Here is a 16597-nt window from a genome sequence, read left to right on the forward strand (position 1 = left end):
TGAAGCCATTATATCATTCAGTCAGAAAGAAAAGCACCTATTCAGCTGCAGCATGGTTAACTCGCTGACCACTCTCGCTGTGTAATCGCATAACACACACAGACATGTATAGTAGAAGTAGCCCAGATCTGTGTCAAACTTGAGAGTAAATAGGTTGCTTCAACGTGTTCCCTCACTCTGACCCAGATCCTCTGGCTGTAAACACTTATCGGTTAGAGCCCTTGTGTTTTTTGTTCAACATCACTCCCCAGGCATGTACAAAATGTGTGTGTGTATGTGTGAGTGAGAGGGGAGTCACCTAAAAGGCCAGAGCCACAAAGAACAATCAAGAGCACATCCAGCTTTTGAGATAATGCGTCAACAATGTCTTCTGTCCTTCAAGTTCCCCCTTCCCCAGCACCTATATCCTCCTCATTTCCTCAGTAATCAGCACACAGCAACACACTCAGGAATGTGGAGTAAAAAAAAGAAGCAAAACACTAAGATGTCTATTCGTTAAATTACAATCCGGGCAGATTTGACAGCATCTCTAATGAAATCAATATGTTTATTGCAAGCCGTGTGTGTGTGTGTGTGTGTGTTGCAACAGTGACTGCTTTGTCCGTCTCCGGTTGATGTTGTGGTCTGGGGCAGAACAGAGAGCTAACAAAGGTGGAGGGCAGCTGTGTTTAAAATATAAATACAGCTATGAATTTACTATAAACACAGAATGCTCTAGGGACGTGTGCAGATCTGGGTGGTGTTGTTGCAGAGTCTCTCGCTCCCCCTCGCCACCACACACACACACAACCATGAACCTCTCTCTCTCTCTCACACACACAGCAAAACATTTTGATATCAGTGATTTCCTTTCAAACAAACACGCATGAACAGTTTCAGGCGGGACAGAGTCAGAAGAAAACAGCAACTCTGCTTCTCGGCTCGTGTGTTCAGCAGCAGCAACCTAGCTTCCCCCCGTGTCTTTTTTCTTTGCCTTATATGGTCACAAGAGAGGTTGAGCGAGTGAGTGAGAGCGAGCGCGAGCGAGGACGGAGGTGTGGTCTATTGTTCCTGGCGGAAGAGGTGTAGGGTTACGTGCCGCTCTCGAACCTTAGGAGCTCGTGCTCGTCTGCTCAGTCGCCGCTCTCTCCTCTGACCGAGGAGGCAGACAAAAGAGGATGAGTAGTCAACGTTAACAAAATAAAGTGCCGACACATCGCCTCAGACATCTCCAAACCACACAGGAATGCCTTTCATCCAGCGTACAACAAACATGTGTGTACGTCTGGATCACCTGATTACGTAACGTCAGTGGAATCCCCCCTCTCTTTCTTTTTTAAATGTGCGTGAACACATCATCAGTAATGATCAAATCCGAGCTAGCAGCGCTAGATGAGACACTTCAAATGAGGTGTTACAATAACAAGTCAGTGCGGAGCCCCTCGGCATGATTCTGTCAGTCGCGGGGGCTCTGTGATGACAGGCCGGGTAATGGGATTGGGAATGTTTAGTCGGTTAGCGAGTCGTGGGAGAGAAGCTGTGCTGCAGGTGCTCTCCCGTCTCCTTCAGCCTCGCGCGACCTCATTTATCTCCGGTGTTTCTAACGGGCACTGACACGGAAAAAAGCCTTAATCCTGCTCTCCACCACACGCGCGCGCGCAAGGTCTCATGGGAGTCCTCACACAGTGTAGCAGCACTTCCTGGTTGGAAATGACTGAATTTATCTTGTGTAAAGGACTTTCCAATGCCTACCATTCCACTGTTGACAATGTCCTAGTGATAACACGCCACTTTATCGCTATTATAACTAAGAACCCTAGCAACCAAGACAAGCCGCAGAGGACTGAAATCACAGTGGTTCGACACACCGACATTAAAGAGGTTGAATGGGGTCAGAGTCCGTCTATCATAGACTCTGATGGAGGAGAGAAAGGTGGAGGAGGTTTGATGCGAGACTCGCGGCATTATAGTGACGATTAGAGACAGACGCTGTCCATTTGAGGGAGAGAAGAGAATGGAGGTAATTTAAAGGGCGGCAATAAGTGGAGGATTGTGTGTCTCAGTGTCACAGATGAGAGGGGTTGTGTCAGCATGAGCAACACCTCCATGTTCAGACAGAAGGCCGAGACATATGGAGGACACAAGACGCCGACGTCTTTAATCACACAGGGAATAATTGAGGGCTACTTCAGCTTCGTCATTCAAATGTGGTGTTCGTGAAAAGCTCCCCTTCATTTCCCTCGTGAGAAAATACACGGGGAAAGTACACAGCTATTATATTAAACCAGTATCATTTGGGACAATAAAAGCTAGGACCATCTTGTTTTTTTTAGGGGGGGGGGGGGGGGGGGGGTTCAGTCAAAAACACAATTCAAATACAGAACATCTGACTCCTTTATTACTTCACTTGGTCATGTTTCCGGTACATAGAGTTAATTTGAGTAATAAACTAAATCAAACTCGTATTTGCAATTCCCCCACACACACACACATACACATACATACACCTTCCTCTCTCACATCATTAGGCAGAATGGTGTAAAACAACCCATGTGTGGCTTTTTGCGATGTGAAGAGAAACGCCACCACCCTGTGGACAAAAGCAGGAACTACAGGTTAACGCCGTCACTAGCCTCATTCAGTATAGTCAGCTTTTAAGTTGAATCCTATCCACCCGCTAAAACTAAAAAAAATAAAGTTCATCCCTCATGTTTTTACAGTATACGTGCAGTGCGGCAGAGTAGTTTCCATTCTGCAGACTTTTACATGTACGCATAAAGAGTGTGAGGAGTAGAGCCGTCACATTATTGAAGAGAAATGGAAACCGCTGCAAAAAAACTAAACAAATGGAAGCGCACACCCATCCCTAGACAAACAAAAATAAAAGGAGACAGAGACAGAAGCAACGATGCAAAGCCGGAGCAGTTCCTCTAGGGATGGGTGTGAGCATTTTGAGTGTTTGCCACCTGGGATCGCCATAAGGTTTTTTTGTTTTTAAACCGGCTGAAGATGGCGGCTGTAATCACACACACACACACACACACGACGGCGGTGAATGGCCGGGTCGGGGACGAGCTGGGTTACTGTCCGATGACTTTGCCAACAAATGAGTCCAGCTCGTCGTCGTCTTTGATCCCCACGAAGTGGTCGACTACGTCACCGCCCCGTATGGCGATCACCGTAGGGACGGCAGACACCTGGGAACAGCCAGAGTCACATGTTAGAACACCGATCATATTATGACTAATCAACATAAATCATATGGCGAGCCGTTTTTTAACATTTACTCAAACCACATTCCATCTGTAATCACATAATGGCAATCCTTACAAGTCCAAATGGTATTTAAAAGTATCCACCGTAACATTCTTATTAGAAGAAATCTTATTTCAAGATATCTATAAATCCTTAAAAACAATAAGTGGCTGTTTTAACATGTAATTACTAGATTAACGTAATACAGTAAAAACAAACAAAAAAAAAAAACATTTCAGATGTCCACCGGGATATTTTTCCTATCCATAAATGTTATTTCAGATATCCACAACGTCATTCTTTGTAGGAAAAATGACATCACTTTTGCCATTGGTGTGTATGGGGTTTTCAATTTCAGATATCAGCAATTGCATTTCTGATTTCTACAATAGAATTTTACCAGGAAAAACTGACGTAAGCCATTTTTGGATAGGAAAAATATCCCGGTTACAATTGTGGAAATCTGAAATTAAAATGATGACTAGTAACAATTAGGTTATAGATATCTGAAATGGGAGTTTTTTGGAGTAAGATATCTATTGGATATATCAAGAATGTAATTTTGGATATCTGAATTGAATTAAGGATATCTGCAACACATACATAACTGGTCTATTAAGTGAAACGGCCGGCCATTTACATCAAGTATTGTACATCAATGCTCCAGAGCGAGTCTCACCCCGTACTCGATGGCCAGGTCTGTGTGATCGTCTATGTCCACCTTTGCCATGGCAACGCGGCCTTTCTGTTTCGCAATGGCCTTCTCCAACCTCGGCCCGAGGATCTTACAGGGACCGCACCACCTAAAAACACACACAAACAGAACCAAAGACAAACTTAATGAGTAATAAGTACAGCCACTAGGAGGGGTCAACCACTAGAAGCTACTTGAGACTTTAAAAAAAAAAAAATGGAGCAAACCACTTAAAATGCACTTCACAATTCAATTAAGGTCAGAACCAATCAGCTATCGGTCTGACGACAATTTAGCCTTTGGTGATAACGGCCGATATATCCGGGGTTCTGGTCGCCCTCCTTTACCAAAGGAAAGGAGAAAATGCCGTCCCACAATTCCTTGCGGCGGCAACATTTAAGCGACGCTTTTTTCTTCCTCGTACAGGAAAAATTAGATAAATTTCTTGAAAACAGCCATGTGTTTATCATTAGTCCCAAAATATCATCCTGAAAACTCACTTTGTTTCTCAGATAGATTTTACGTACAATATTTTTTTGATCGTTATACATCTCTTTCGTGTCCGTTGTAATCTCTCTCTCTCTCTCTCTCTCTCTCTCTCTCTCTCTCTCTCTCTCTCTCTCTCTCTCTCTGCGACCAGTAAAACAGGTCGAGTGACTTAAATTGTAACTGTTGGCCATGAACACTCCTACCTTTAATTTCTTACCTTCTCAGTTCAGCTCTAAATGGTTGCTATTGAAGGTGAACCATCTTTTTTTTAAAATAGCGATAAGCATCGTCTACATGACACCTAATCTGAGTCCATGTAGCAAGCATCCCGACTATCTCGATCCTTATGAGATCAATTTGAGTTTAAATCAGACATCAGAATGCATCAAATCATGTCTACAGCTAGGGAGATGGAGACCTTTCTACTGGACAGAGAACATTGAGGTGTTGTGCAACCTCACATGACTAGAGAGTGGAATACCCCCGGGTCAGTTACGTACACGTGTGTTTATTTTTAACACACCCTGTATGTAACACCTCTAGTCATTTAAAGAGGCAGGGCAGCTGGAAAACAAGCTCTTTCTCGAGGTCAGCGCCAAAAAAATGTTCTTTATTTTTTTTGAAAATCCTTTTTTCATTTTTTTTAGAAAACATAGAAATAATCCAATCCGACGTTACAGTTACTCACTTTAGTTTAGCGTGTATACCGTCATATAGGTGGACAGTCACCTACTACCAGCCCTCCCCGCGCTACTCACTGTGCATGGAAGTCGACTAGCACGGGCAGATCACTGTTGATCACCCTGACCGTGAAGTCCTCGTGGTCCTGGACGTTGAAGGAGACTTCCCGGCGGCAGGTGTTAGGGAGGGAGCGGGTCAGAGAGCGGGAGGGCGAGAGGAAGGACGCCCGGGTGGCGGCGGACTGCAGAGAAGAGGTGGAAAAAGAAGAGGCGCCGGCGGATGCTGGGAGGCAGCGGATGTCTTTCGCAGAGAGCGTCCAAATTCTGCGCACTAGCAGCCTGTGAGCCATCTGCGTGGAAGACGTAAGAGTAAAAAAACAGAAGGAGAATGTTGGTTAATAAGAGTTTGTTGTGATTTCAGGCCAGTTTGACGCAGAAAGATCTTGAACTTACAAGAGACGGATGTGAGGCCGGCATGCTTACAGCCGTTCTACACGAACATGTCATAGTAGCCAGCTCTATGTAAGCTAAGAAGGTAGTTACATCAAAGCACAACACAAGTAATGCATTTCAGAGAGAGACGAATGGTAAGATGTGTTTTTTTATTGAAAATGTATACGCAAGTCTAGGCCTGTGCGTATTCATCGATTCTGCAACAATCCAATTATTTATGAAGTGAGGTTACGGTAATGCTAGAAATTCACTGGTTCCAGCATGTCAGATGTGAACATTTGCTGGTTTGGTGTGATGTCACAGCTTCCTGTTATTGTATATTGAATATCTTTGGGATCTGGGCTGATTGACAGACAAAACACCTTCTTGATTAATCTGCCGATTCTTTTTTTAAGCAGATCATTTATTAACAGTTTGGTCTTTAGGTGTAAAAAAAAAAAAAAGTATGGTGAAAAAAGCCCAACAATTTTTTTCCCAAAACCTAAGCAAAGTATTGAAACTGGTTGTTTTGAACAGACCAACATTCGGACACCTAAAAATATATATTTGTAGTCGTCATTAAAAACAAACATGAGCAAATATTCACAATTGAGAATTTGTTTTTTTGCTTTAAAAAAGAGAAGCAATGAATCGATTATGAAACCTGTTGCAGATTAATATTCTGTGGATTGGACTACGTGATTACTTAACTAATCGTATCGATCGTTGCCCTGAAGAGCTTCACATGTGATCAGCTGACGGAAGACATCGGCCCCATAAACATTTGACCATCTGTCATCCACATACAACAGCATCTGTCACAGTGGTTTTATCCATCACTTAGACAGTTTACTTAAACTCCGGACCTCTAGTTGTAGCAGTCTGTAATGTTTTAGGAATGTCTCGTGAGAAACGTTACTCAGCCACACACACTTTAGTATCTATTAGCTAGTAACGTCATAAATCAAGTGTGCGTCTTTAAGAAGTTAGCTCGGTTAAATGAGGTAAACAGCTCGTGTCTCCTTAACACAGCCATGTTGCACAGCTGTTATGACACACCAACACTACAAGGAGCTGTAAAAAAACACTCAATGTTTTCTTTATGAATATTAACAAAGTAAAAAACGAATACCTCGGTGTATTCACGGTGTATTATGCTTGCTGCGTATCTACCGGCGGCTCGTCCTACGTTACGTATGACTTTGCCCTCTTCGTCCTCGTTCCCTCGCTTCCTAACCTCACCTCACGACGCCGTCGCCTCCTCGCGCCGTGAGACGCACACAAACACTCAAACCGGACAGTTCCGCGACTCAACACCAAATGTCACGCGCGGCATTACCGAATTACAGCAATACGGTGCGTTTTCCGTGTTTACCTTGCTGCTTAGCTGGCGTTGATCTCGGCCTCGGCTGACCACTGAAGTACTTCCGCTTTGGTGCCGCGGATGGAAAAAAGAAACAGGGGACCGAGCAGCTTTTTATCGTCTCTTCAGGCTGCAGTACCGCGAGTAGCGCCATCTCATGGCCACCCAAGGAAGTACAGGGCCGTGCGTTTAAGAGACGCAATAGGGGGATACATCTTTGAAAACAATTCACAGCCAGGTAGTATTTATTTTGTCAGCAGTGAAAAGTGACCAAGCACATTTACTCAAGTACTGTGTAAGCACAGTTTTGAAGTACTTGTACTTGATACTTTCCATATACTTTATAGTTCTACTCAATTCAGAAGTATTAAAATGATTGACTTAAAATCATTAGAAATACTTTATTGCAAGTCAAAATCTTACATTAAAAAATTTAACTTTAGTAGAAATACACAAGTATTATAAGAAAAATGTACTCAAGGTAACCAAAAGTAACCTTGTCATACTGAGATGATTATATCATTGGGACACCATTATTGATGCATTAACATGTCAATGTTTAATTCTATAACTGGTTTAGGTGGAGTTGATTTCAAATGCGTTATTTTGGGTAGTTCAATTTATAACACAGCATGTTGTTTTATATATGGATCACATGTTTTGTTTGTAAAATTTTGATTTGAAAATGTATTATCTAATTATTTACAGCTGTCAAATAAATAAAGTTAAATAGAAGTATAAAGTACAAGTACAGTACTTCAGTAAATGTCACTGTATAGATTAAGACCCCTGAGATCCGCCCACTGTGGCCTGTTGGCTTGGCCCTGTTTGTTCATGGTAGCGGCTGATTGGTCTGGAAAAGCCTGTCTGCTTTTAAGATACACCTTAAATCCCACTATTATTCTCTTGCTTTTAATTCTGTGTAACCTGTTTTTCTGTTTTTATCCAAATCCCTGGGTTTAAATTGTGTTTAGAATTGTATCTATTTTAATCTTGCTTTGTTTCCACATATATACACACAAATATGTCTCTATGCTCGTATGTGTAAACATTTATGTCTAAACCTGTTTGCTTTTTAAAGTCCTATATAAATTAAATAAACTTGAAACTTAAACTTAAACATTTTACATTACAGAACATATGATAACTTTATAAAATTAAATATATTGTTTAAAATGATACCATTGGTTCCCAACCTTTTTTACTTGTGACCCTTTAGAGAAAACAGTGTCTGGTTGGGGCTGCGTGTCCCATTTAAGATGTCTATGAGTCATTAGGAGTTTCACCAAAGAGACAGTTCCCCTTTAAACTTCTCAGATGGTTTCATTTAAATAACTATTTAAAATTAAAATGTAAAATTTTCTATAAAATGAATACAGATTTGTGTTGCAGAACTTTTTTTTTTTTTCTTATTTTCTCCCAGATTGATCCTGGGCAGAAGGACCTGACCGCTAAAACATTGGGCTAATGTAAAGAAGACATAATCCACCTACAAACACCATTAAAGCTGACAAATTCATTATTTTAATTAATTAATAGTATATTTAGATTGTATATTTTCCTTTAAGAAGATATAACAAATTAATCACTGAGCCGCAAAAGTGTTGGGGCAGATTTTGTTATCCTCGGAGAGAGCCAGGCTAGCTGTTTCCCCTTGTCTTATGCTACGCTAACCAGTAGCTTCATATAATAACAACTCTAAACTTAGTAGTAAACATACATTATATCTTGCTAGTGTAATCCACGCACAAACAGAAATGTAAAAACAACAATTTTTTGGTTTGAAGTTACATGCTGCAACTCTTTCTTGACGAAAACCTAGCTTTATGCTAAGCTAAGCTAATTGCCTCCTAGGTTTAGCTCCATATGTATAGCACACATAAATGTGAGAGTGGTATCAATCCTCTCCTCTAATACTCATTATGGCAAATTAGAGTACTTCCCAATATGTCAATTTATAGGCCATCAATTTAATTTCTATGTCAGGCACTGCCTCGTGACATGAGCAGGACAATATAATTGTAGACTGACATTGTTGCTGTAAGACCGGCCTGTGATAACACGGTCTGAAGAAAGAAAGAAAGAAAGAAAGGAAGAAAAATTGTTTGTGTTATTATGAATATAAACAATAAACAAGTGGCCTAATAACTTGTGTGTGGATCCTATTTTCTTCCGTAAATGAATGTCGTCCCCTGACCGCTGCTTGCGATTAATTCATAATTCATTGAGATGGAATGGTTGATGGAATGGTCGATGGAATGGTCGATGGACTGCGCCTTTCATGTCCGAGAGGGCAGCAGGATGAAAGGGATGGAAGGTGGGTGGGCTGTTTGGAATAGAGATGGTTGTCATCCAGGGCTCAGTGAAGTCAGGCTCAAAAAGACTGGAGAGATGAGGACAGGAGTGCGGAGGAGAAGCCTCTGTTCTTTGATTCATTTTTACCAAGAGGCATGGTCCTTTGTCATGACAACCGTGAGTATCCTGTAGGGATGAAGAGTCAGACTCCCTCTGTTTTGTCTTTCTTTGTGCCACATTTTGCCACTGCGGAAACTAAACAACCTCCATTTGGAAAGCGGGGCTGGAAAGAAGATTGCTTCTACAAATTCAGTGCAAGGTCTTTTTGATCACCCTCACTTTGGATCGGAAGGCTTCTAAACAGGATGAGTAAAAGCGTTGAGAGGAAAGTTGAAATTTCTAGACCTTCTCTCACCCTTCGGCCTCCTCCGCTGTTTCGCAGCATCGGACCGCTTGGTCCTTCTGCCGGTCTGCCCCCACACCGACGACTCCGCTCTATTTTCTGCAGGTCCAGAGCTGTGCTGCCTGCAAACGTGCACCCCATCGAAGCTTCGGATGCACATGCCTTTACGAACATCCAGACGGGCAACCATGCTGGTACGATTGTGCGCCCACTCTCAGAGGATACTAAGTCTGGCACAGCGTTGATTGCACATCAGCCTGAAGTGGACTCAGATCTACACACGGGAGCTGTGTTCAGGTCAGGGTTTTTTGCTGCCACACGGTCTTTGGCGTCAGCAAGCACTCAGGTGCAAAGCGAGCAGCAGGACAGACAGCTGTGTTCTCACCTCTGTCCGCCCGCAAGAGCCAATGGCAGAAACAGGGGCAGACAGGGCAGATGGGTGACTCCGCCTCAGACATCAGAGGATCCTGCGATCAAAGAGAAGCAGCAGCCAAAGGGGAGGAAGAGGAGCTTCAAGGTGGACTGCACAGGCAAACAGAAATATGCAGCGCCGTCACACAGCGAGAAAGAGGAAGATGCCAGACTCTGTGAGTGGTTACAAAGTCTGGGCCTCGCAGGTAGCAAAGAGGGAGATTCTGTCACTCCAAAGGACCAGCAGCGGCTATTTGCATCCAGACGCAGCGGGGTGAGCAGAGAGCAAGGGACAGCAGCGAGCCACAGGCGAGACAGACGCCCCCATTTCCTACCTCCCCTCTGTCAGTCGGGCTCCCTGCTGCACGTGCCTCTCCTGCTCCCAGAGAACTCCCCCCCGCCCTCACCCTGCACCTATCCAAACCCTCCCATCCACCAGCTACCCGTGCCGCTGCTGCAGCCGCTCTCGTCGAGGAGGAAGTGAGAGGCTGTCGACCAGCCAGAGAGGGGAGGCCACTGACTCGCTCAGGTTCAGAGGCTCTGGTTGTGTACTGATCTGAGTTTTAGTCTTGTTATGTTCTAACGGGTTCTTGATTTAATTCTATGTCTTTTCTTATTTCTTACTAAATATTTCCATGCCGTCTTAATTTTTCCCACTATATTGTTCTCCTATACATTCATTTAATCAGTTTTTAAATTGGATTAATCAAGGTGGACACAATAACATGAACAGCTATATAGTCTGATGCAATCTGGTTTATTATAGCTCTGTGAAGATGTTAAGGTTTTGTGGAGTTGTGTCTGCGTTATGTTTTTTAATCCTAACATATTTTTTTTAACTTTTAATTTTTCATACAGGGGGAAAATAACCTAAACAGTTTGCATTAGCCTATGTGCAGAGACTACCAGCCAGGGTTACTTGCACCTCTGCAGTAGACTACATGTAGCGATATTGATTCAGTTGTAACAACTGTAATACACGTGTTGCAATTGAAAGGGCATGACAAATAGTTTGCAAGTGAGCAAAGACGTCTAATCAATTAGCTAAAAGTACTTTATAAATGGTTTAAATATATCGCAAAAAGTAATGGATACACCTAAGGTAGCTGATATGAATGGATACGCATGTACATTAGCTAAACGTAATGGATGGACCCTACACATTTAAGATAGCTAGGCTAACGGATAGCCCACACTATTTTGTTAGCTAAATGTGATACACATTTTAAATACTGTAGCTACGCTAATGAAAAGCCTACACAATTTGTTTTGTAAAAGATGATAAACATTTTAGATAGCTAGGCTAAAGACTAGCCTACACATTTTTGTAAGCCAAAAGTAATGGCTCCACATTTTAGATAGCCGTGGATAACAGTTGAAATGTATATGTTGCCAAAAGGCTAAAATAAAATAAGTAGCTGAATAGCTGAAAGCAGTCTATAAACAGTTGAAGAAAAAATAGAGTTCGAGGGACCTGAAATGTAATGGATAAAAAGTTGAGAATAAATAGTTTGCTAGCTAGTTAGCTTAAAATTAGCCTAAAGTAAATTGTGAAAAGGCAAAAAGTAATGTTTGTTATGAACCACAGTTCTAGAAGCGTTTATGTGCATCTGTCCTCTGTATTAACTGCGATGCATGAAGTTACTTATCAAGTCCTACTTGTTAAGTAATTACGGCGTTGAGAGAAACGTTTATTTCAGGCTCTTGGTGTTTGTTTTTTCTGTGTCACGTTCTCATCTCTCCTGCAGAGGGCGCTGTGCATGTAACACACAGGAGGCGGTGGGGGGATGTTTATTAGACTGTGGCCGTTGGGGCCCGAACAGAGCGGTGCTCTGTGTCCCTGCTGAGGTGGGATCTGTGTCTCAGGACCAGAACACACCAGCCTCAGTCCCGCTTACCGCTCGCCCGCGCGTACCCCTCCCGCACATGTTTACCCTCGAACGCAGCCCAAACTGTTTGTGAGTGAGGCTCTTTTTTCAAGGCCTGCCTTCCCCCCCCCCCAGCCCTCTTTCCGCCAAATAAACATTGCACCGGAAATTGCAGGGATATCTGGGATTTTTGAGGGGTCCGGTGGAAAGAAGGAGAGGACTAGAACAAGGGCGCTCTCTGTGACACCTCGGAGGTGAGGGGAGGGCGAAGACGCGGACGGAGTCGGTGGGGGGGGGGGGGGGGGATCCAGAGGGGAGGGCGTGACCTTGCCTTGGGTGGTTGGTGAAGTGGGCAGCATCAGCATATCCACTGACGAACAGGTACAGGTGACCCAGTTTCCTTTGACCCCATCAGGGCGCGGCGTGCTTGCTAAAGCTGACCTCGCTAATCACAGAGGACCCTGACCCCGGGCTAAAGGTCGAGAGGAAACTATACTCTGAGAGACGCACGGCAAACTGTCCTAACAGACGATGACCTCCTGGGGTCGTCGTAACTGCCGCACCTGATCGCTGTCCTCCTGTGGCTGTGTATTTCCGCTCCCGTCTCAGCTGCAAGAGTTGGGAATACAACAGCCATTGATGAAGCTGAGGCGTCGGGACAAAGCACGCATGAATGGCAGGGTGTGTTTTCTTTTGCGTATACAGACCCCCCCCCCCCCCAACCTGCCTTTGTGTGTGAAGTGTTGTCCCAGCTCACTCCCCAGACGTCTTTAATTGACAATAACACCCCGGTGGTGGAAAAGCACACAGCTTAAAGCCTGTTGTTGAGCAGTTTGCGCCAAGAAGATGGAAAATTACAGTTGATGACCTTGTGTTTATCTCAATTAGTGTGAAACTGTACCCACAGTGATTTTGTGAGTCTCCTCACATCCTTTTGCTGGTCATCTTTTTTTTAAATGTTGTGACGCCTCTCTTTCTGTCGAGGCTTACCACTGGCCTGTAATTGAGATATCCTGAGAGTTATGTTCTTTATGTACACCATGTCTTCAATTATAGTCATACATATACATATATATACAGTAGTTATATATAAATACTTGGGAAAACAGGAATTGCACAAACAGAAATTCAAACGAACGCCTTTTTCATCTGTCCTTGAAGTTCTGACGTCTTGAATATCTTAAAACGCAGCGCTACACACCGAGGCTTACATGAAAGAACGCAGCCAACACGTCCTGATGAGAGTGTGAATTTGTGAGCATGGAACGTAGCAAACACTGACTGGAATGTGTTTGGATGTGCGGACGCAGACACTTGTATGGGATGACACAACTGACAGCTATGTGAGTTTACACGCTTCCTGTCTCCTTTTCCGCCAAGCTCTACTCTTAAACCGATCCGTGTTTCAGTGTTTGGGAAGTCAACAGTGGAGTTCCTGTTCTTGGTTTAAAAATAACTTTATGACTTAAATTACTTAAATCCCCCCTCTCATCCTTTCTTACTGGCACTCTCCCTTTGCTTGTTTTTCTTTCCTATTTCTTGTTTTGGAACAGGCTGTGCCCTCTCTTTTTCTTTCAGTCACCTTATAGCCGTCCATGCTACACACAAGCACACAAACACACTCAAGCACATATAGTGCACATACTCGGAAGATTCATGGAGAAAAATTATGGTGATTATAACTATGATGGTAATAACAGAACAAAATTTACTTCACTTTGCCAAAGTGGTTGTCTCCTTTTTAAAAACATGTTTTATTGCCATTTTCAGAAAGAGCATAGTTGTCAAAGCACAAGCACAGACAACAATGAGACATTTATAGAGCTAGAATTACTGCTTCGCGGCTGTAGGCCTCTGCCAACCATGTCTGTCCAAAGGTTTCATCACATCATCACTTTATTCTATTAGATATTTGTGTGAAATTGCCATTATTAGCACATGAATTATTAAGTTATGGCCAAAAACGTTTTTTTTTATGTCACAGTGATCTTTGACCAACAGATTCTAATTAGTTCAACCTTGAGTTCAAGTGGACCTGTTTGAAGAAATTTGCTCAAGGCATTCCCGAGATACCACGAAAATGGGACGGACGTGAGGGCACAGTGATCTTGACCTCCACAATTTAATAAGTTCAGCCTTGAGTTTAGTGAGCATTTGTACCAAAATTTGAAGAAATTCCCTCCAGACAATCCAGAGATATCGCGTTTACAAGAACAGAGCGGACGGACGAACAGACAACCCGAAAATCGTAAAGCTATCGCCGGCGCGGAGGCATAAAAAAGTGAATAAACACCATACGGCAATAGTGGAAAAAGAACATAGAATACAGGAGTGCTACAGCATGTTCTTTTAGCATGTTAGCATGCTAACATTTGCGAAATAGCATTCAACGCAAAGTACAAGTCAAATATTTGGTGGCGCAAGCAAAGCAGCACAGCCTAAATGAGGGTTAAAAGCTAAATCATCGGAAAATACGAGAAAGACTGTGATATTTTATATATTATACATATATAATAATTTTTGCCTTTATGTAATATTTATTGAAGATAGAGACAGGAATTGAACTGTGGACATTGTGCTTATGTGGTGCGCACCTTAACCATTAGAATACAGGACACCCATAGAGTTTAAATTTAGGACGAGAAAACACTAAAAGGCCGTCCCACGCTCAGCCATAAAAGTCAGACACAAACAAATTACAACAACCTTCCCCTCTTGTGTGACCCCCGCTCCCACAAAGGGACAACAAAGACACCTGTCCTCTTTCATCTGAGAAGTCCAGAGTAATATTTCCAACAGTGGACAGAGGCCGCAGCTTCAGGCTGTTACGCTGCCGTGACATAACAATGCTTTGCCATTTAAGATGTACGTGTGTGTGTGTGTGTGTGTGTGTGTGCGTGCGTGTACCTGTGGTACATATTTATAATTATGTGTGTGTTTGTGGCGCATAAAAGAGTTGGAGGAGTGTCGCAGCAGGTGCGGCCAGGAGCTCTGCTAAACAAACACTCCACACCTGTCCCCACAGACACACAAAGCCACTTTTCTGTGAGCTATGAAAAGAATCAGATGTGAAAAGTGAGCCGCTTTTGTTCCACTGACCTCACTTTCCTCTCTTGTTCTATCTACTTCCTTTTTCTTCTTCTTCTCACTGCCTAATATTTCCTTGGCTCCATGCATGCGGCCTACACCTCTGTCTCCCTCACCCCCAGTCTTGTATTTCCACTGACTTGTTCTGTATCTGCCCCCCCCGTCACCATTCCTATGACTCTTTTATAGTAGCGTCAGGGAGGTTGTCCAGCGAACTCTTAAAGCAGACCTGTGTCACTTTAACCGTTGCGAGTTGACACGTGTTCCGTCAGCTCGGAGCGTAAAGGTCACCACGCGGGGGGGGAAACCTCCCAAGCGTCCAGTACCCCCGAGAGCCAATGAAAGCCTCCACTCTGGTGTGTTGGAAAACTCTGCATGTTTGTTTATTATGTCTAGGATGGAAGCCACCGAGACCGAAGTGGAAAAGGACACGCTCTTTGATGAGTCAATGGAACTTAGAGATGAATACGAAGAAAAAAACATATTTCTCTGTCTATGTGTGTTTGTGTTGTGAGGGCGGTGCATACAAACAACACATACACAAGCTTCGGAGAAGTCCGGGGTATTTTTGTTTTTTTCTTGCTTCATTTTGTCTCTGTACATGCTGGGCTTGTTTACACAGGCCTGTTACATTACCTCCGCAGACTGACAGGGAGAAACGGTTTGTGTGGGAAGAGGATGGAAGTTTGGTGAATACATAATTTTGCTCCCTGTGTAGGCCTCTGTGTGAGCACATTCTGTACACAGCAGACGGTGTGTGCTTCAGGTCAGTATTATTATCGTTACAATCGAGCTTGAAACATAGAAAAAAAAAGCAGTTGTTTAACAACTGCTATTCTGAAGGTGTTTCCAGAATCCTCAAGATTCTTCTAGTCGTCTGAATGGAAACATTTTGCGGCATGAAAAACTTTTTTTCACCCGTTTCTCAAGTTGCAACTGTATTTACTGTCGGCATGGATAAAATCTCTATCCTTCTGTTTATCTCAACAACTACTGGGTCGATTGCTGTGAAAGTTTGTACGAGCATTCATGGTCCCCAGAGGATGTATGCTAGTGACTTTGGTGATCCTCTCTCCACCAGCAAGTTCACATCCGTGGTTTTTAATGAAACGTCTCAACAGTTATTTGATGCACTGTTATTAAATTTTGAATGGACGTAATCACTTTGCAGACTTTTTGTCTAGCGCCACCATCAGGTCACACTTTGGATTTATCTAATCCTGACCTGATCCTTTATCATGACCAAATGGCTGCAAAGCTAATGATATTTATGTCAGCTTAAGCCGTGCTTTGTGTTAAATGCTAATCAGCAAATGTTAGCATGCTAACGAGCTAAACTAACCCTAACACTATAAACATCAGGATGTTGGCATTGTCATTGTAAACATGCAGCCATGCTGATGTTGGCAATTAGCAATATATGTAATGCTTAAAAAAATGTTTTAATTAAATTTACAACTGGAAGCTGCAACTGGAAAATTTAGTTGAAAATATTTGTTATTATGCAACACACCCAGGTGGTTAGACGATTCTGAAAATATCTTCAGGACAGCGGTAAGGGGTTTTTAAGAGACAGTCTGGGTTTTTCAAACATCGCTGGATATTAATTTTGTAGAAACATCGGATGCTTCAGTCTAATAC

General features: G+C 43.0%; 1 protein-coding gene across 2 annotated transcripts; it reads right to left on the reverse strand.

Moving 5' to 3' along the window:
- Positions 1 to 2355: 2355 nt before the first annotated feature.
- Positions 2356 to 7019, reverse strand: txn2 (thioredoxin 2). Of its 2 annotated transcripts, none has more exons than XM_076083109.1 (4): positions 6905 to 7019; positions 5176 to 5447; positions 3914 to 4037; positions 2356 to 3176 (listed from the first exon to the last, which is right to left on the reverse strand). In XM_076083109.1, the coding sequence occupies exons 2-4, from the start codon at positions 5445 to 5447 to the stop codon at positions 3060 to 3062; spliced, it is 513 nt and encodes a 170-aa protein (XP_075939224.1). In that variant the 5' UTR covers positions 6905 to 7019; the 3' UTR covers positions 2356 to 3059. The 2 variants fall into 2 exon arrangements, with proteins under 2 accessions (XP_075939224.1, XP_075939228.1); XM_076083113.1 differs by having other exon boundaries at positions 3037 to 3176; positions 3875 to 4037.
- Positions 7020 to 16597: the final 9578 nt, after the last annotated feature.

The sequence above is a fragment of the Anarhichas minor genome, unplaced genomic scaffold (genome assembly GCF_050575085.1).
Source record: "Anarhichas minor isolate MPS153535 unplaced genomic scaffold, ASM5057508v1 ptg000007l, whole genome shotgun sequence".
NCBI lineage: Eukaryota > Metazoa > Chordata > Actinopteri > Perciformes > Anarhichadidae > Anarhichas > Anarhichas minor.